General features: G+C 39.8%; 1 protein-coding gene across 1 annotated transcript in view; it reads right to left on the bottom strand.

Annotated features, from left to right (window-relative positions):
• Positions 1–20,759, bottom strand: part of nedd4l (NEDD4 like E3 ubiquitin protein ligase) — a 62,659-nt gene extending 41,900 nt beyond the window's left edge. Inside the window, 5 exon segments of the mRNA XM_048259554.1 lie at positions 1,363–1,416; positions 2,004–2,042; positions 4,292–4,373; positions 11,744–11,817; positions 20,306–20,759. Coding sequence (XP_048115511.1) covers positions 1,363–1,416; positions 2,004–2,042; positions 4,292–4,373; positions 11,744–11,817; positions 20,306–20,350 — 294 coding nt within the window. The 5' untranslated portion in view covers positions 20,351–20,759.
• Between the last annotated feature and the right edge of the window lie 1,244 nt (positions 20,760–22,003).

Genomic DNA, 22,003 nt, shown 5'->3' with positions numbered 1-22,003 from the left:
ACAAAATCTGTGGATATGCATTCATTTGGGAATCTGTGCATCTCAAAATCCTCTCGTTGAATGATCCGCCATTTAACCTTAACAGAGCCGGAGCTCAGCCCCATCTTAACCTGGTGTGTTTAACAGGGAAACAAATAAACAAACTCGTTAGTGGGACGAGTACATCAGCCCTAGTTCTAAGTTGTGTTTTAGTATTATATTTGCATTACTTTAGCTTGGTTTTGTATTATTACCTAGAAATATGCTAACCATTAGTGTCTCAGTTCCAGACAGGGTTATTAAAAAACCTTGGGGCTAATGTCTTTCATTTCTGCTGCAGCAGGTTGTGCGCAACAGAGTAGACGGACATAAGATACAGTCTGAGGAGTTGTAGCTTTATTCAGTTACCCGCAGTTAAAACTAAACCTAAGTTTCCCTCACAAACTCTGATTTGGTCGCTATACTGTAGCTTATTCCAAGCTGAGCTATTTATGAGCGTTTAGTCCTAAATGAAAACGATTCAAACTCTCTAGCCACTCACTCGCAATTCACTGACATCAGGTTCACTTAAAGGAGCCACACATACTGTAGGGCTAGGCTACTGTTACTGTATGTTGTTGACCGCCATACTATTGAGGACTATTATGAGTTCTGTCCATCATTTGGTGGTAGGTAAAATTACTGCAATAAAATTATGCTTATTAAATGCTTTCCCCAAATCACTTTTCACAATTTTTTTTCAAGAGCAATATTATCGGTTATCGTATCGGTATCGGCCACAACAAACCAATAAAATATCGGTTATCGTTATCGGCCCTAAAATTCCATATCGGTGCATCTCTAATCTCAACATTATAAGAGCTTGCAAGTAGAGTATTTGAGTTGTGAGGAACAAACCGCCTTTTGAGAGGCCACGGCAAAATGACAAACAACCTTTGTGTTGCAAGGAAAGCCACTCCAGACACGACATGCTCATAACTTACAGGCAAGACAGAGCTTTCATTCACCTTACTCAACACAGTACTCAACTAAGCAAAAACAACATCTTAACTACAAACAAGTATACCTTTGCCTAAAGTCTACTAGCACCAAGTCCTGCATCTAGCCTCTGGGCAAGGCAACTGCAGGACTTCAGGTTTGGCTAACTGTAAGCAAAAAGGCATAGATAGGAAATAGGCATGGATTATTGAGGATGTAAGGCCCCAGGGAATTATCCCCAGATTGAGCAAAACATGTAAAGTGGGTTGAGATGTCATTTAACACACATGATCAGCAGACCCTGGTGGTAAGGCAAAGCACACAATTAGGGTTGGCCTTCCAGAATGTGAGTGAGATCAAGGCATACAAGTAGCATGGAAATCAGACAAAATGTCTGCCACTTACCAGTCTATTCTCATCAAACACTTCGAGCATCAAGCGATGGTTCTGTGGGCAGACCTTGAGGGGAGGTTGAGAACACTACATCAGACGGTTTCAATTCTAGTCAACATAGTTACCTATGCAGACACCAGCAACTTACTAGGAATCACATAAGCATATGCAAGAACATACATGTTTACAGCCATTTACAACCAGAAAGGCAAATAAACAGAGAACTACAACGAAATTAATGAGCAGAGAATACTGCACACACAACTTCAAAAACCAATGTCAGGCCAGTGATTGTGAAGATATACAGGTGGCTTGAAAACAATGATGACATCCTTGGTAAAAAATGCCACACACTTACAACAAATTCCATAGATCATGAGGTATTCCACAGACAGGTCCTGAAAATCACTTTTATTACATGGGTGCAGGGCTAGATATGAAGTCTAATTCTTCACCCATCAGCACTGTAGTGTGGATGTGACATCACCCAAAAACATAGGCTGTTGTCACTGAAAAACCTTCTGTCTGGCATCTCTGCCCTTTACCTGATATATTGAACACAAGTATTCAATGTCTGAACACATGCATGATGGGACATGCATGCACACAGCATACACACACATAATAATGGGGAGTAGATAGTGTGTACTCACTCTGAAATAGAACTCCTCATTCCATTTGGGGTTCAGGGTCTAGGAAAGCAGCACAAAAAGAGCAAGGTCTTAAAGGAACATGCCAACTTTGTAAGAAATTAGATTATTTGCCATCTACCCCAGAGTTACATCCATCCCATTTTAATCTCGGTCTCCTTTTCTTCCTGTGGATAAACATGCAGCTGTATTAACATACCATCTTATTTATGCAGTGATTTACTAGTCAGATACAGTGATTGATATTAAAGGAACACGGCAACTTTTTTTGGAAATAATCTTATTTGCCGTCTATCCCTAATCCTATTTTAGCATAATTCACTGGAAATGGGTTAGACCAGTTAGAGTACAGCTAAACAAATAAATACAGGTTTGCTGTGTTATCCAAATATCCACTGAAGGTAGCATGTAAACCAGCCAGGGCTGGGTCGGTTCTCTTGTAATACCACTTAATATCATGTGTGGCTGCATTCAAGACAGATATTCCATATAGCGCCTTTAAAATACCCAGTGAGACATTGGCTGACACACACACACACACACACACACACACAAAACAAACACAAATACACACAGAGAGACAAACATACTCACTCACACACACCACACACACACCAGGCAAAATAAATTAAACATTGTTAAAAGAACCCTGACTAAAACATTTCACATGTCAGTTATAACTGCACCCATAACGGAGTTATATAAAAAGCCTGAGAAAAGCCTTCTGCAGAATAATCACAAATTACCCATGTAACAGTTGAGACCACACCGCAAAAGAAATATCCCCAAGAACAACTGAGCTTGATTTTCCCAATAAAATTTTATAGCAGAAATAGATACATATTGTATACAATATGTATCTATAGGTACATGGAAACACAAACTTTTATGGGTCCATGATTTGTGCATTTTGTGAACCATACATTTTCCAAAGAGATCAAAGAGGTATTTTCCTACACAGGTACAATGCCTAGTGTCAGTGTTTGTGTATGAGTATCTGGGTGTGTGTCACTTCAGTGGTTCAGACCAGAGCAATAACCACTCAAGACTCACACAGACATACAACTCGCACACAGTCACTCAGGGTAGGGGGGACTCCTGCTCCACATAGCAGGACACAGAAGAGCTATATTTATCATGGGCTGAGCAGAGCTATTTGGCTCCTTGGTGCGGCAGTCAGAGAGTACACCATCTCTCATCCACACAAGAACACCCCCCCCCCCCCCCAAACAGGTTTCTGTTCACCTGTTCATCACTTGGTCTGGAGACAACAATTTCATTAACCCTGACCTTCCTAATTATTTTAAAGCCCAAGTAATCATTACTTCTGCCAAGGAGGCTATGGTTTCATTAGTGTGTGATGGTTTGATGGCTGATGTTCATGAAACTTGGCAAATGCTCCACCCATCCACCAAGGAGAGCCCATTCAATTTTGTAGAACCAGGCATTTCCCACCCTTTCTTTAACAAGATTTTGGGAGGGCCAAAGACATGGGCATGCTTTAACCTTGTGGCATCACTGGCCTTGAAGGAGGTCTGCATTCTTCAAGTGCCCTTTTAGTTCTAAATTGTATTATGTATCCCTAGAATACATATTAATAAATGTGTCCTAGAAGACGTCTTTGTTCCTTATTTAAGAATTCGAAAAGATGCTTTTTGCCAAGCTTAAGAAAGACAGTCATTAAAGAGCACATTTAAGCACTCCTCTATTCAGGGCTTTACTGTCAAAAACAAGAATATATTAAAGAATGTAAATATTGTTATAAATCGATAATAAACTAGAGGCTAAATTTATATCTTGAGAGACTAAATCTATATCTTGTCTAAATGTACTTACAAAACAATAGAAACAAAAGAAAATTTAAATAAACATAATGCAATAAGATTCATAAATCAACAACAACAATAGTGATAATCATGCGTATGAAGGTTGATTTGTTGGAGATTTTGTTTTTGTTGCTTTGATTTTTTGGTTGGGAATTCAGCCTACTGGCAGCGCATTTGGTGCCGTGAAAGGTTGTTACGTATCCTGGGTACAACATGTGGCGTGTTTGCAACTGCCACCAACCAACTGTGCATTGTGGTTGTATCCTGTATCATGCTGTGTAATGTTAAATAGGCTTGGTTGCTGCCTCTGTGGGAATCCCCTGCCTACAGTAATGAATTGAACACCTCCTGTGTATATCAGAATTTTTTTTATACATATAAAATACTGCATGTCTAAAATATTTTGACAACTGTGCAGTCAAAGTGCTCCCTCTGGTGTTTGTGGCATTTAGAAGAAAGACTCACCTTTTTGATGGTTTTGGTCTGAACCAATGCAAGCTCTCGGTTTTCACTTGCCACATACAAGGACAGCTTAACGTAGGGGTCACTGCAAAGAGAAACGGACAGATGTGGTCATGCACCTGTCTTACTTTTTGGTTTTTCAAACAACATACGAATTTGTTAACATTTTCCTTCAAAGTTGTGACCTCTGCTTAGATACAAACAATGCAAACGATCTCCTTGAAGAGACAGAGGTATGGAGAGCAAGATATGCACTATATAATTTCTTTTTCAAAATGGCCACCATAAAAAACTCTAAAAATTGATTTGTTGTACAGAATTGACAAAGGAACTTATGGTACAGCCATGAAATTTGGCAGGTATGTGCTTAAGACCAACAATACATTCTAACTGATTTTCCAGTTTAAATGACGGCAATTTTCCAAGATGGCCGCCAAAAAATACCATAGAAATGGATTTGTTGCACAGAATTGATCAAGCAATTTGGCATTATGCTATACAATCAAATGAAATTTGAAATGAATGCCATTTTAAAATTGAAAACTGAAAAGACTGAATTTAGCCTAGAAGTGAGCAAGAAAATGATACAAGTATGTAATTTTGTGTGTTTGTGCTACAGAGCAATATAATCAAATCCACCTAAGTTGCAACTTGAAAATGTAATATGGCAGCCATTTTTAAAGATGGCCACCAAATAAGACACTAGAACTTCATTAATTGCAATTCATTTAGCAGATGTGGCCCAAATCAATGTTAACATTCACTACATTTCTGTTTCCTTCTATGATGAAGTCATTGGAAATTCAATCAAGCAAAAATCAAGCAAAGGCACATAACGGAGATTCAGTGTTTCACAAATGAACTATGTACAAAGACTACAAACCCTGGAAGGCCTAAATTAATCTCAGAAATCTCACTGAGGGACAATAGAAGAGAGCGTATGCAACAGCATCAGGACTGACAGAGCCGTACACCAACTTGCCTATCTAAAAAAATTTTTTTTTTTCTTTGTTAACTGTAACAAGGCAAAGAACTTGGATGCCAAGAAGAACAATATGGCAGTAAGTATCTCAGCATGGAAAAATCAGTCCATTTCACAGCAATGTGAGCAATTTTTCAATTGTGTTTTTAAGAAAACACCATCAACATTTCACCCTTTGCTCTTATCTTCGAATGTCCCAGGCTGACAAGCCAGAGCCGTTATGTGATAAGCTAAATCAAACATGTCACGTCCAGAGCCAAAAAAACGAATTCATGACAAAACTTCTTCAACGACCTTGGCTACTTTATGGCTGAGGTTGTTTCTGGTGTACACGCATCTTTTGTTTAACAGCAACCAAATCGAGAAAACCATGAATTGCCGTTATTAGCATATTAGTGTCATTATATTATTAGCCTGTTATCACCATGCTATTTGTGTGTCATAAGTGGCTTATTTGTCATTGTGGAACATTTTTAATATCTGTATATCAGTAATATCTGTATCACTTCATCCTCTATGGAAACATATTTAATGAGAGTGAACAATTATTTACACCACATTTGCAATTTGCAAATTTCTCGGGTCTTTTTGGACGCCATCTTCGAAAATGGCCAGCATTTCAAGTAGCAAATCAAGTGGATTTGATTGTATTGGTCTTGATCACATCCATGCCAAATTTCATGCGTCCATCATAATTTGCTTTGACAATTCTGTGCAATAAATCAATTTCTAGGGTCTTTTTTGGCAGCCATCTTGGAAAATGGCCACCATTTCAAGTGGCCAATCGGGTAGATTTCATTGTATTGCTCTTGAGCACATACATGTCGAATTTCATGCTTGTATCATAATTTGCTAGGTCAATTCTATGCAATAAATCAATTTCTGGAGTCTTTTTTGGTGGCCATCTTGGAAAATGGCCGATCAGGTAGATTTGATTGTTTTTTTGGTTATAAGCACATACCTACCAAGTTTCATGCTTGTATCATAATTTGCACGATTCTTGCCAAATTGGCCTTGTAGCCGCTCTACTACCTAGACATTATGGGGCAGCCGTGGCCTACTGGTTAGCTCTGGACTTGTAACCGGAGGATTGCCGGTTCGAGCCCCGACCAGTGGGCCACGGCTGAAGTGCCCTTGAGCAAGGCACCTAACCACTCACTGCTCCCCGAGCGCCGCTGTTGTTGCAGGCAGCTCACTGCGCCGGGATTAGTGTGTGCTTCACCTCACTGTGTGTTCACTGTGTGCTGTGTGTAATTCACGGATTGGGTTAAATGCAGAGACCAAATTTCCCTCACGAGATATAGAGTATATATATATATATATATATATATATATATATATATATATATATATATATATATATATATATATATATATATATATATAAAAGTATATATACTCTTTTGATCCCGTGAGGGAAATTTATATAAATAAATTGTAGCCCCCTATCAGGCCTAAGCAATACACACACATGGGATGCACCAGTTGTTGTTATCACTAGATGGGTTCATGGACAGTTTTTTTGTCATTTTGATTAGTGAAATCTGTTGCTCACTTAGTATTATGAAAAAATTTCAAGCTAAGGTCTAGATGGGTTCATGGACAGTTTTTTTGTCATTTTGATTAAACTACTCCAATTGAAAAATTCAAGTAGGTCTCACTGCAGAACACAAGATCCAAATTGTGGAGCTGGATCTAGGTCCAGTGGGCGGGGTTGGACCTGCCAGAACACAAGATCCAGGGGGTGGAGCTGGAGCTAAACGTAAAATATACAACATTTTAAAAAATAAACTTAATGACTTTTCAAACAAGTGTGTAAAAGACATGGCTACATGGCTACTAGCTTGGATCTCACAAACTTGCTTGACAGATAAAATATGCAGTTTCCGTTTTAGCAACACTAGGGTCCTATGAAATTCGTTTTATTATTTTCCAAATTCCATCTTATTTCCTATTCCATCTTATTTAATTTTAGTTGTTTCGGATTTATATATTTTTCTTCACTTATAAAAACTCAATGACAGACACATTTCAGCTTGTTAAATATTCAGCAAAGCCAATCATTCAAAATTCTCCAACATTGAGCCAAACATTCAACAAATCTCTGCGCAAAAACAACAGTTAGGGCCTAGGGCCTACATAACTTCAACTACATGGCCATAAATAGGCTGCAAGTTTAGATCTCAATAAAAAAGCACTTTGTAACTCAAAATGCCCCACTACTTAAACGTAGCCTACTTTTTTGTAGATTCTTGTTTTATTTTAAATATGTGTTGCTTTCTAGAGCATTTAGCCTACCATCGTTAGCACACATCTCCACTGAAGGATGGCTACATGATGGTAAGGCACTTGATGTTGCGTTCTCTCGTTGGTGAGAATCTATTGCAGCACTTTTTGAATGGTGGGTCTGCGTGTCTGCTTGAGGTTGTTGACATTCGTGTCTGGGAATGATGTCTGTACATGTGTATTTGTGTATGTTGCTTATTTTCTTTGTCACACACCAATCAACAAACTCATTTGTTTCGAGATATAATTACTAGGCTACAGAACGGTTTAACTAATGTCTTTCGGTCACGGTTTAGTTTTTTTGTTTTAAAGTAAACTAAAATAAAAGTGAAGCAAGTAGAAAAAACGTCTGTTTATTTAATGTGTCAACAGAATATCTGCAAATTCCGTGCAATTGACCGTTCGCAAAACCCCGCCCATCGAACGCAGATGAGCCAATGGCAGTCCAGTAGCTCCGTGCAGGCAGACATGGCCCGTCAACTTCACCTCACGGCTCCATAGAAATGTATTGGGAGCCTTGATGTTTGTCCGGTTTTATGGGATTTTATAGTGATATGAGTTGAAAAGGACAATCAAATGACATATGTGGGATTAACGCAACACCGATATACAGAAAAATGCCTTTCAATCTTGATTTGAAGTTTTTTGTAATTATGTTAAATTAGATTAAATTTTCTCGTCCCAGATCTCCACTATTTTAAGCAAAGGGTTAGAACTAGGCTACTCCTTAGCAAACCATAACGAACAGTGCTCCACCACATCTGTGGTTTAAGCCACACAGTCAACTCAATGTAAGTAAAATAAATAAGGATGTCAATTATTCTCAGCAGAAAAGCTAGCTATTAACTAGATATTATTTTTTATACATGTGTCTCCATGTCATACTGCAGTCTTTCAATGGATTGTAAATGATTGTGAATGAATTTAGGTCCGTGGCTCTCTAAAAGACCCTCTTGTGTTGTAACTTTTACAGACATCTTAAAGCAACACCAAAGAGTTTTTTATACCTTAAAATAATGTTTCCAAAATCGTTTCAGTGGTTCATCAACTCGTAACAGGGTGAACGGCAATTCTGCATTCGCTTCTCGGCCCTCTATCGGCTATAACTGCACTATGTAAGTTTGCCAGATCGGGTAGCGGATCTGTAGTTCGATGGAATGAGACATAAGAAACTACAAATTTGACTTGCATCTGATGTCGCAATACATCGTACTGTTATAAATCATGCTAAATATTCTACCTTGTCTGTGGACATCGTTATTTGCAAAGCCGGTGCTGGATAAACAAATAGCGTGCGTGCAACAGAGGGAAAGTTCTTTGGTGTTGCTTTAACAGCTACCATTGAATTTCTAGACAACTCCGGTCTGAGTTTGACGGGTGTAGTAACAATAACTAGGGGGCGCGGCTTTTGCGAACGGTCAATTCCGTGTTCTACAGAAATCGTAGGGTCCTACAACACCTTCATAGTAGCCTGGGAAATCCAGACCCTGGTAACCTAGAAAGATTAAGGGTCTGGCCACGAATAATGAAAATGGCCCAACTCGAGGGGCGGCACCAAGCATGCATTTGAAAATCTCACTGCACACAATTGGATAACACTACAACTAGGGATGTAACGGTGTGAAAATTTGTGTGTAGTAGAGACTAAAATTATCACAGTTTTCGGTATTATCACGGTATTTCTAAAAGTGTGTTCAATATGTTCAGAAACCACTGATAGGCCTACACAAGCTAAAATAGTTTCAAAAAGTATCCCCTTCACTTTTTTCTTCATGTTTAATTGGCTATGTGCTTATAGCTTAACTTACCCTACCATAACTTGGAGTTTGCCATTTCTGTTATTTGGATGCAACGAGTGAGACCAAAGTAAGCGTTCAAAATAAAACTTTAGGCTACTGTATTCTCCTGATAACGTGAGTGGAATGGATTTAATGTGGACATGAACATAAAAAGACGCAGAGTGGCTACATGATACAGTGCATCAGGTGTAGCCTAATCTGAATCGTAGTTAAAACCATCAATTAGACAACAGAATCAGTAGGGTACCAGTTTTGTTCCATTGTACCAGGCCTACTGTATGTCAAAAGCAGGCTCGGATGAAGCTGGGAAGGATTAAACACACGGTTTCCACACTGCAGTAATCAACAGTGATAATCATGATGTTTGAAATAAAAACGGTAATTATTATTGTCAATATTTTTATTGCGGTTTACCATTATACCGGTAATCGTTACATCCCTAACTACGACCAATGTTTACTGACTGATTCTGGACTTTGACGCAATTGGAGAACACTACTTCCAATGTTTACTGACTGATTCGTTGCAGCGCTGTTGTCATCTGTTTAGCTCGCCTCATGGCCTGCCTATATCAGATACACCAATGTGATTGGTTCCTCGTGATGCAAGGGGTAAAAGTAACATGCATCATTATTCATTGCCAGACTCTGGATTTCCAGGGTACCTTGATAGCTCAAACTCTTCAAACTCGCTAAATACACGCATATGACGATGACAAGGACTTGTAACCAGACTACTAGGCTATGAAGAGGGTTGTTTGTTTAATTTAAGGCCATTTCAGCAACTAGGGCAAATAGCCAGAGCATTGTGAGTTAGAGAAGCTTAAATATGTTTTTTAAAATCTATGCTAGTAAGATATTCTAAAACTTTCAAAAGGTGGAACCTTCCTAAAACATCAGCTATAGAATTTTGGTGATAAAATTGTTGTCTTTTGGTTTTCAAGGCAGGGCAACAGATCAAAATATGTCTCACTGACAGGGGCATTTTGGAAAATTGGCATAATGGAGGATCTTCCTACTAGGAGGTAAAGCCCAGCTCATAGACAGCGATACGTTCCTGCTTTCTTCTTCTTGTGAGCGTTTATTGGCAGATTAGGTGCCCTTCACATTAGCCTCTTCTGCATTACCGCCACCTACAGGATAACGTCAATGTAGAGCAGGGCGCAAGACAGATAGTGGGAGGAGTTGGATTTAGATCCAGCGCCAGCCCTTGGATCTTGTGTTCTGCAGCGAGGCCCATCTCAAAAAATATGTGCCGTCTGTTTACATGGGGTACGTTCTATTCCGATAAGGTGCTCTCAAACGCTTTAGAATCTTTGATTGGAATAGTCATTGTTGCCTACATTTCCTTGAGAAGATACAGCAGGCAATCCGGTTGACCATATACATGGCTGTTCAATCAGAATAGAAACGGAATTCTTACACCACCTCTTTCATTCTGATTAAAATTCCGATTGAGGTGCTTATATGAGATTTTTTATTTCGATTGAGCCATCATTCCATTTCTAAACAGAGAACGTGTCCATGTAAACGTGGCTACTGTCAATCCACCAAACTACTACAGAGAAATTATGGCAAGATGGCTAATCTAACGTTAGAACACGCCTGATTGTTGAGGTTAGCATGCTACAGCTTGTCAATTACTTCTACTTGTGCAAGTGAATAAAATTAGGCAAACGTGAACGTTACTATTAATCACTAACAATGACTGTTTGCATCTTCAGTCCTAATGGATTATGAAACACATTTTCCAAGACTCAGAAGAGAAGGCATTGGTTACATGTATTATCAACAAAGACTGTTGCATGCATTAACAAAAGTTAATTAGATCCATAAACAGGAAGATGATATGACAGCTGACAGCTGTCCTGTAAAAAAAAAAAAAAATAGTTAACATCTACAGTGTAGTGCTAGGAATACTACTATACTATCCAGCTACTGAATTTCATGATTTCTCCAGGCCTGAAAAATGTGATTTTACAATTCCATTACTTTTCCAGGTTTTCCATGACCGTGGGAACCCTGCTAGCCTAACCTTCCTCCTTTCTACACTCACCCGTTGCTTAAACAGCAAGGTAATGGTAAATCTAAAACACTCTTCATTTTTCCAGAAATCACTAATTTCCTGATCCTAAAGGGCTAAACTTTGTTGCCAGGATCACAAATGATAGGACCTGATTGGGACAAGGCCCTTGGCACAGAAAAAATAACTGAGTATCTGTGTTTAGGGGTAAAGTCTAACAGGGGAGCGTGACAATATGTGGTGTTACATAAATGCTCTTGACGATGTTCCAAAGAATTGCTGACAGTTTTACTGAGCTTAAACACAACCTGCTTTACACCACTCATGAAGTCATGGCATGGATCCACACCTTTCAAACAAACTCACCTGGCTCCGATGATGTCTTTTTTGGCCAGATCAATACCAGCGATGACCTTGACACGGAGAACACGGGATTCATTCTGTAGTAAGAGAGGAGAATGCTCAGAAATCAGAAGACCTGAACAACAGCTATTCCACTTTAAGTTTTAATTAGGCCTAAGTATTTTCACACTTCTCCAAAATGATAATACAATATAGGGATCTCATGGTAGTTACAGGGCTGAAGTGCAAGCAATCAACATAGCTACCCAAACATCCTGACAAAAACAGCCTTGCCATTTTACATTAACAGTGCTCTGTATGCCATGACTGGAGTAGGCAAGACAGCAACACCACATCAATTTATTACATTAATGTATGAGGTCTCCGCAATTGAAGATAACAGCACAGGAGTGCATGCTCTTAGCAGGTCTAAGCAATTCAATCAAGCATATTGCGGTCTGTAATAAGGGTCTCAAACAGAGGACACCACTGCCTTAGAAGCTTTGAGGTAGATACCTGACGCAGATAAGTGGTTATAAGCAGAGAGGTGCGAGTGTGAAACAGTGCATTTCAAATGTGCCCAACCATGTGCCCAACATTTTTAACATGTATTATTTTTTATGTTTAGCGGTAGAGGTGTTTTTTTGGTCACAACAAATAGCCTAACACAAACAAAAATAAGCAGTCATGGCTGAAGATTTAGGCTTTGGGTTTACAGTGTACCAATGACGGTCCCAGAAATATTAAAACTACTCAGATTTGCCAGGTAAAAAATCTAAGGAACCAATTCAGAGTACTTGTGGGGTGAGGATGTAAATATTCATTAAAAAGGTGTTATATGTAAGTATTTTCAAATACTTGCTTCAATGACAACAATGGTACAGCCAGGATGTTCACAACACAAACTTTCATATGCAGCCTGCAAATAGCCTACTGTTTACATTTTGAGTTTGTATTTTGGTCTGCGCGCTAGGGTTGGGTACCGACCCCTGGGACTTTACCGGTCCCCACCGAATCACGTCGGTATTACCGAGTATTGGTTCACGTAAAATCAAACTAGTGCTGGGCGGTATGACCAAAAATGTATATCACGGTATTTTTCAAAATTCTTACGGTTTCACGGTATATGTCGGTATTTTTTCTCCCATGCATAATCAGATGTTCACAGCATTTTCTACAGGTTGAGAGAGGAATTGCTGCAGTAGGCTACATAGACTAAGGATGGTCTATTTTACTGTCATGATGTAGAATAACTCCACACTAGTGGTAATGCAGTTTTGCATGGCCCCAGAAAATGATGCTGTTTACAAAGAGCCACTCATGATTCTAATCAGAATGCAAAGACAATTGCAGTCAAAATACTGAACTTTTACTGTGCAAATTTCACAAACATCTTGTATAAAACCAATACAAAAAGTAGTGCAACTTGCAATAATTATACTTTTTTGGAAATTCTACAATTTAAAATAAAACCTCTCTGCTAATATGCTTACTCTGTCAAATAGGCCTATCAGAAACATGCCTTATTGTTATTGTGTGGTTTACATGACGTTAGTGGTAGGCTAATGTTAACTTCATGTGGATGTGGATGTCTTGTTAGCCTGCCATGAGCTTTGGTTCGGTTCGCTAGGCAAAACATTAACAAAAAAGTTTGTTTTGGTGCACTGATAACAGTCAGGATCATTTCTAACTAGCCAGCTAGTATTGCTCAGTGCATGTCTATAACATGCTTTACTTGCTACCTGGATAATTTCAGCGAATATTCTTAAGGTGAGATGAATGATAAGAACATTAAACCACTGTGTTCGGTGGGTTGCTAACTAACGACATCACCTAGGCTACTAGCCAGCTAGTTACAGCTGTTGAACAATCTCAATAGAATTTTCGTGACGGTAAATCCCTTTCATTGCAGTATCCCTTAATGTTTTTCCCATAGACTGTATACAGTCTATGGTTTTTTCTTAACTAAAGAAACAATTTAAGGTATTCTGTGCAACACCCTTAAATAAACCCCTTATCTAAGTAGAAATTAAGCCTTAAGGGTCATACTTCAGGGGAAAAACTTGTGTTTTGTGTTTACCCTCACTATGCCTCGCAGTGGCACCATCGCGTGTGTGTGAAAAAGTCCCGTCCCGGAAACACTGTCGCTAGCGGCATGGCAGCATCCCCAAGCGTTGTGTAGCCTAGCCTATTCAAATACACCCGTATGGCGGTATATTAAAAATTCATATCATAACGAAAATATACACCGGTATACGGTGTGAACCGGTATACCGCCCAGCACTAAATCAAACGGTGCCAAATTTCGGTACTTTAACGTGTATCAGGAGCAGGGAGCACCAGCTGAGGATATGCTGACGCTGTGTGGAGCAGAAGGAGAAAGATGGCCAGCTGAAAGCATTCAGTTGTGTGGTTGTATTTCACAAACCTTGGCGGAGACAGTGGTCTGTGCAACATTTGCCAGGCAACATGCAAAATGGGCAAAATGGCAACACATCAAATCTTAGGAAACACCTTGTTAAACATCAAATAAACTTTAAGAGCAGAAGAGTGTACCGTGTTCACTTCTATAGCTGCAGAAACTAGCAGCACACCTGCAGCTAGCCAAGGAGGCAACGACGACATCAACGAGGCATCTTCGGCATCTTCAGGCAGGTTAACTATGTAATGTAGCTATTTGGATCAGTTGTTGGTAGAGGTGTGCAAAGTCGTAGCCTGGAAAATCCAGACCCTGATAATCTAGAAAGATTAAGGGTCTGGCAAAGAGCAATGTAATGGCCTAACTCGAGGGGCGGCAACAAGCATGCATTTAAAAATCTCACTGCACACAATTGGATAACACTAGACTAGGGCTGCAGCTATCGATTCTTTTTGTAATCGATTAATCTAGCACTTTATCGATCGATTAATCGAATATTTTTTTTTTAAACAACCAAAACAAATAATGCATAACGAAAATGACATGGCTGTAAAATGATCAAGCAAGGCCTATTCTAACTCCAACATTTGGCTCCAAAACTAAGCCCATTTATTGCAATTTACCCATTTAGTGTTTGTAAGTGCCAGTGCCAACAATTAAATAATGTTCAAAATGCTCTCTGTAAAATTGCAGCCTCTTGTGCATGACTTAGCTGTCCATACTATGTTGTGAAGTGCTGGGAGGGAGAAGAGGGAAAGCAATTTAAGTTCCATGAACTTAAGTTCCATTATCTAGACCTGAAATTAAAGTAAATATCTGTTTTATGTAGATTTCTACACCTGCAGCATTTACCATTAGGCTACTAACAAATAATTTTACCATTAGGCTACTAAAATAATTTCTGGGGTGAGCCTATTTGCTATGGTAACCTAGCAACCTGTGTGTGTGTGTGTGTGTGTGTGTGTGTGTGTGCACGGTATAAGAAGGGGTTCTTTTTTAGGCATACTGTCTTGCAATTGAACGTGAATAAGTTTACTACTTAAAAACATCAAAGCTAAACATTATACCACGACATCGCTACAAATACAGTATGTGATTAAAATCAGCCAACATCAATGTAGGCTATAGGCTACGTAGATAGATGATAGATAGGCTACATAGATTGATAGATAGCCTACTTTATTGACGCTTGGTGAAACAGCATGGAGTGGATGTTTTCGGTTCAGATGCTTGTACTTTTTTTTGATTAATGTAATGATTCCAAAACTTTACTTGAAAACTTTAGACATTCTCTGCCATTTATAGACATCTTGACTCTGCCATCGCGCCAGCTAAATTCTGAATGCATCACGATTCACGCGCTAGTGGTGTGCTTCCTGAACAACGGTCCGTGTGGAACAATCAGATCCCTGCGCGTATAGTGGGCGTCATAGTAATTTAACGAGGCTTCGAGGCAGGGTTTTTGCCTCGAGTAATTTTTGTAATCGAGTTATTCGAGTAACTTGATGAATCGTTTCAGCCCTACACCAGACCATGTTTACTTTGAATGATTTCGGACTTCGACGCAATGGGATAACACTATGACCAATGTGTACTGTCCTCCAACGTTGCAGCGCTGTCTTCATCAGTTTAGCTGGTTCCCAGGAATGTTGGGGAAAAAGTAACGTGCATCATTGCTCCAAAGATTGTTAAGGCGGAGCAAGATACTTCGTCGTAGTTCATGTCTATGGGCGCGAAATGGGGATCGAATCCTGTCTGCATAAAGAGGCGTGTCGATGACGTATTGACGAGCGTAAGTTGCAACCGCCAACAGCAGCGCAGAAATAACCGGGCGCACACCTGATATAAGGTTGATTTTCTCCAGACTGGATTGCTCAAAAATGCTAAAAATGTACCTGAAAAGTTCAGAAGGGTTTGAGGATCATGAAAATGTGCCCGAAATTCACATTCCTAACTCTATAGAACCAAGACCTTAGCATATGTGGTGAAATTCTGAGCTATGCCCATAGACTTCAATGGAGCAGTCGCTGCCTCTGCTCTGCATAAAGGGGGATTTTGACCCCCCCCCTCGTGCGATCCGGGTTCCCGGAAGTGGCTCCTGATGAAATATCTTGCTCCGCCTTAACAATCTTTGATTGCTCTTTGCCAGAGTGTCTCGCAGAGACAATTCCATTGTGCTCTCGCGAGAACACTGGATTTCCAGGGTAGCAAAGTCGAATAATTGGTTAACTATTATAACATTATTACCACCTTTATTCTAAAATGCATAGAAGCAGCATAACATGGCATAGCATAGAAGTCAGGTTATCCTATCACGGTAACGTTAAAGGTCTGCTAACGTTAACGTGCAGTGTCGTTAACTCAAAAAGTTACTAGTAGTTAAGTAACTAGTTTAGTTAGAACTTAACTACTAGTAACTTTTTTTTAACAATATTTATTGTGCCCCCCAGAGATCTTCTTTCAAACACAGTAAACCTTCATACCCATGCTGTGTACATCTCACAGACAGGGCCTGAAATAGCTGAAGAAATCAATTCAATTTTAGAGGAATTTTAGGTGAGATCCAAAGTGGTAGCACTGACATAACTAAATCCCACTGCCCACTACTAGCTGAAAAAGGTATATGGTCTCCCAAGCAATGATGACCACATACACAAGACATGCTACACCACCAACACCTGAACATCGAAGTCCAACCACATCCAATCAGGTTAGCCAATGACTACCCGTACACCCAATATCATACATTAACAAATTAGGCCCACTGTCTGAGTTGCATAAAACACAGCACAAATCCTGAAGTACATAACTTCCATCAGCTTGGTACTCTGATTCCCTTTTCAATTATTCAGATTCAGCATTGTTCCATTGTGTTTTCAAATACCCATGAACATTTAAAACGCCTGTGGTAGGTGAAGACACAGGTGTTTCCTACCTGCGTGAAGCTGGCCCCCATGTTATTCAAAAATGATTAAAAACACTGCTATTCGTTTGTGCTACGTTTGTGCCGGTTTGTTCCGTAAAAATTATTGTTTGTGCTGTTAAGGGTTTTAAGTAATTAAACTTCACATTTTCTGGCCAGTGACGTCACTCAGCCCCCCATATTTGTCCAAATCTTCCCAAAATGGTCTCAATCGTTTGTGCTAGGTTTGTGCTGATTTGTGCCGTTAAAAGAAACATTTGTGCTACTATGTTTTCTAAGTTATTATGGTTTATTTATCACTCCTGTGACGTCACCAGCCCCCCATCAATGTCCAAAACTCACCAAAATGGTCTCAATAGCACAAACGAATAGCAGTGTTTTTAATCCTTTTGAATAACATGGGGGGCCAGCTTCACACAGGTGTGTTACCTTGGCTTTGCTGATGGAACAATATTGAATCGCATGACATGAACCATGTAAGCTGTGAAAAAAATCTTAGGTCTACTCATTTGGAATTGTTTGAAATCTGTCAGGTAGCAAAATTAGCCCTGTTAAAAATAATAGCAACATCTTCGACATTCAACAATTCACAACAAGGCAGTAGGCAAAGCAATGGCGGCATAAATAAAGCCTGGCGCTTTCTGCACTGGGCCGTGGGCTATAGCAGGCTGGGAGTCCACACAGTTCGTACACTTAAGTTGACCTGGATTTCTGAAAGCTAGCTGGAGGTTTGGGAAAGACCGTTTCATCCACGACAGGCTCAGGTCTGGACACAAGTTCTAACTCTACCGTTATCGACTGTTGTTAACCTGACTCATGTCATCTCCACCTCCAAAATTAATTAATATGGTAGTCAATAATTGGGGGCCAAGCAGCGAAGCTGCGAAGGCACCCATTGTGTTTCTATCTTTTCTTCTTATTATTATACCTTCTTCCGCCATGGAAGTCAATGGCAGCCTATAGAACCGTCTGGTAAAAAGTTGTGGAATTTGGCACACTGATTGGGGACAGTCCCATGATTAATTTCATCAAGTTTCATGTCGGCACCTCTAGCGCTGTAGCGCCACCAACAGGCCAAAGTTGGACATGCATTCAAGCACGTAACTTTTGACCCGCTGACCCGATCGTCAGAAATGAGGTATCGTTGGAATCCTTGGACCAAGCTGAGTTCAACGCAAGTCTTCACAGGTCACAAATTTTGTCCGATCGACACCAAACCTGACATACATGATCTTCAGACCAAGCTGCACAAAAGATACTCCTTTTCGTCTTCGGAACTAAAACCGATCGTCCGTAACAGCCAATCGAAATTTTCGGCGAAGCCGCCAAACAGGAAGTGAGCTCATATCTCAGCAACCCTTGCATGTATCAAAGCCAAACTTGGTGCATGGACTCAGGTCTCAATCAGGGGGAAGCTCAAGAAATCTGGTGACCTTTGACCTCTAGAGGGTGCTGTAATTAAGAAACATGCCTTTTGGCCTGTAGCTGCTGTTGAGCTTAGAATTAAAACGCACTAGTGGTGTCTGGTAATACTGTTGGAGGTCCTTAGGCCAACCCAAGCCAACTTGTGATGTCATCGTAACTGATGCGGCCGCCATATTGGATTTCATCAAAAACACGTACAAGTTTTCGCAGGTCACAAATTTCAGCGGATCCTCACCAAAATTGGCAGAGACCATCTTCAGAGAATGCCTTATCAGTGCATTGCTTTCTGACAGAAGCAAGCAGAAGACAATTGACAGAAGCATTCGGCTGTAAGAGCCAATCGAAATTTGCAGCAAAGCCGCTAAACAGGAAGTGAGCTCATATCTCAGCAACCCTTGCATGTATTAAAGCCAAACTTGGTACAACTATTCAGGACCCCATCAGGAGGACGCTCAAAAAATGTGGTGACCTTTGACCTGTAGGGGGTGCTGCAATTAGCAATATTGCATTTTGATCTGTAGTTGCTGATGTGTTTTATCTATCTTTTTTTTATGTGAAACTGATGACAACATATTCCATCCAGTTCATTCTAATGCAGTGGTGGGGTGTGGGGCTGGCTGGGGAGACGGCGGCAATACTCAGCCCTGTTTCAGCCCTACAAAATCAGTTATGTTTTGATGTGTTGAAAGTGTTGATGGCGGGTGTCTGCTGAGTTCTATCTTGTCGCCCTGGCTACTCCGGCCTATTCTGCTTGGCCCCCTCATTGCTGCTTGCAGCTATATTATTCGTATTGTTTTTTCGGTTCCACGCCGACAACAGAATAACTTACATGGTGAAATGTATTGAACTGAACTAGACTGTTCTGCCGGCACTGCTTCACACATCATACACTGCTGAAGACGTTATTGTCTAGACATGTCATTTAACGTTAACATTACTGCTACACAAAACGTTATTGAAATGCGATATCCGCCGAGAATCGTATTGACAGACCACTTCAGCACGCTCAACGATATTGCTAATTAACATTTTAACTTGCCTGTCAACCATGTTAGCAAACCCACCAGGATTATTATCAACACTCAATATGGAGATGTAAGCTAAAATTGTTAGCACTGCTAAAGTAACGTCACATTAACTATTGCCAGCTACTCATTAAATGTTTTCCAAATAACGTTAACTTATATGCCAATGTTATTCATGCAATAAACATGCCAAAACTCACATTGCCCAGCATAATCGCCATAATCAATGCACTGGTTGACAGATGTATGTTAAACCCCATAGCTAACTTTAACTCCTAGCTCATGAGTTAAATACTAACGTTAACATTGTCCTAACTTGGTCATATTAACGTTACAGACCCAAAGAATATTACACGCCGAGTCGATAAGTTAGCACTACCAGCAACACCCAGACCTAGCTAATGTTGGTCGTCTTACAAGCTCACACGTTTCTGAGAATGTAGGCTAATACACAAATTCTTAAATTGACTTTACATATTAGCATATTAGCTAGCTAGTAATTACATAGCGTACGTAAATTGTGCTACATAACTAACAGACAATAACATGTTACACTATGTGATGTAGGTAAATTAGCTTCCCAAGCTAACAAGCTTGCATACCATGGTATTCTTGCCACTTCTCAGTCAAGACGCTGTGAACGAAGTTTAAACATCTTGATGCTAACTTACAGACAGCTAACGCTGGCTGGTGATTGCAACATTAATTCTTCAACTAGGTAAAGGCTAGGTTACCTGGTGGGAAAAGCGTGAGTGTTTGAAGCGTGACATTATCAAGCGTAAAAATCCACTTACTTCGTCTTCAGAAAGTCCGTAAATTGGTTCAAAATTCGTAGCCATATAGCCAAAAAATGCACTCACGAATACACTAGCCGCTTAGAAAGCTAGCCAGAACAATAGCAAAGTGCCCCTCCACCTCCTTTACAGACTGTTTTCGTCCGCGGGGAAATCCTTTCTTCGATTGATACGACTTGGTCGATTTAATTCCAGCCAATGTTTATACTGTATAAACTGGCGAAATCTCTGACTAATGTCACTGTATTTTGCATTAATTCTTGCCACTTCATAACACTGTTCTTAGTGAAACGCTCTTATGGTACAGAAATGCTGTCATCCAGTCACTTCCTTCCAGTGAGACACTGCCCACACACGCTGACTGAAGGCGTCTTAAGCCAACCACGATTATTCTTCCAAATTTATAGAGCTGAAACTGGCCAATAAAACCAACGGTAAGGCGTTGAGTTGAACATTTTTCAACACAAGGCGGTTTCCTGTGTTTTCGTGTAGGTCTGACGGCTCCTACTCACGAGAAAACCCGTAACCCATTTGAATGGAGTTTTAGCGCCCTCCATTGCATTATCCGTTTGTTGTAGGCTATGATGGAATGTGTAGGCCTAGTGCAAATTCTTGTTTCGGAACATTTCGAGCCGATTTGATGTTACGACTAGGCCTAATTTGTTGTCCCACTGTTAGTTTCACTAATCCGAAGGTTGACTGTATGTCGTCCTTTCCAGCAACAAACCGCATTTGTCTATCTATGATATTATGGTTGGTAGGCCTATTTAGCAGAGGCTTTCCAAAGCGACATACAAATAACAAAAATAGAAAATTAAATTTAACAGTAGGCCTAAACAAGTTGGTAAGACTACATTAAGGAGAATAGCAATAATAAACAACAATGTCAATTTGATCAATAGCCTAATGAAAATAAATAAATAGCCTATACTACTATAATATACAAACCATGGTAAAGAGGTGGGCACAAATAGGCCTAAATCAAAAACTATTTTGTTTCAAACTAAAAACTGGCTCATGAAATGAACAACAAGATGAAATACAAAATACTGTTGTGAAATGTATTTAATTAAATAATGTAGTAATTGGCCTAGTAATGTGAAAATACAAAATTAACCACACAATAATCATGGCATAGCCTATTATTATGACCGCTGCTAGCGAAGCGGTCATATAGTGATTTTTTTTTTTTCGTCATCTACTTCCTGAATTTTTGGTCAACGATACCCAGGACACCGAAACACCGGGCCACATCACCGGGGAAATTTGGTGGGTATGTAGCCACTAAACTTTTACGGAAAAAATTTGTTTGGTCCCCCGGTCCAATTTTTTTCTACTAATTTTAACCCCCACCCAATTTTGGATGTCTATTTTGGTGAAAGAAAAATAATTGTGTGAATTACCTTCACAGCTATAAATGCCCAATTTTAGGGTCTGGGCTGCTTGCTTTTGAAGCTGGCTGTACATATCTGGTTGTGCTTACTGGCTGAGACTGACTGTTCTTCACCTGTATCTGTAGTAGCCTATATTACTTGCCAAAGACATGTGCACTGGACTGGATTCCCTTCAATATTTTTGTTCAAAGTTAGCCTAAGCTATTTAAATATTTTAATAGGCCTTAATAATACTTTATATAATTTACTATGTGCAATTTACTATGTGCATCTATTCCCATATGCATCATATGTCCCATATACA

This window comes from Alosa alosa, chromosome 12 (assembly GCF_017589495.1).
Source record: "Alosa alosa isolate M-15738 ecotype Scorff River chromosome 12, AALO_Geno_1.1, whole genome shotgun sequence".
Classification (NCBI taxonomy): Eukaryota; Metazoa; Chordata; class Actinopteri; order Clupeiformes; family Clupeidae; genus Alosa; species Alosa alosa.
This window is presented reverse-complemented; position numbering and strand designations above follow the sequence as displayed.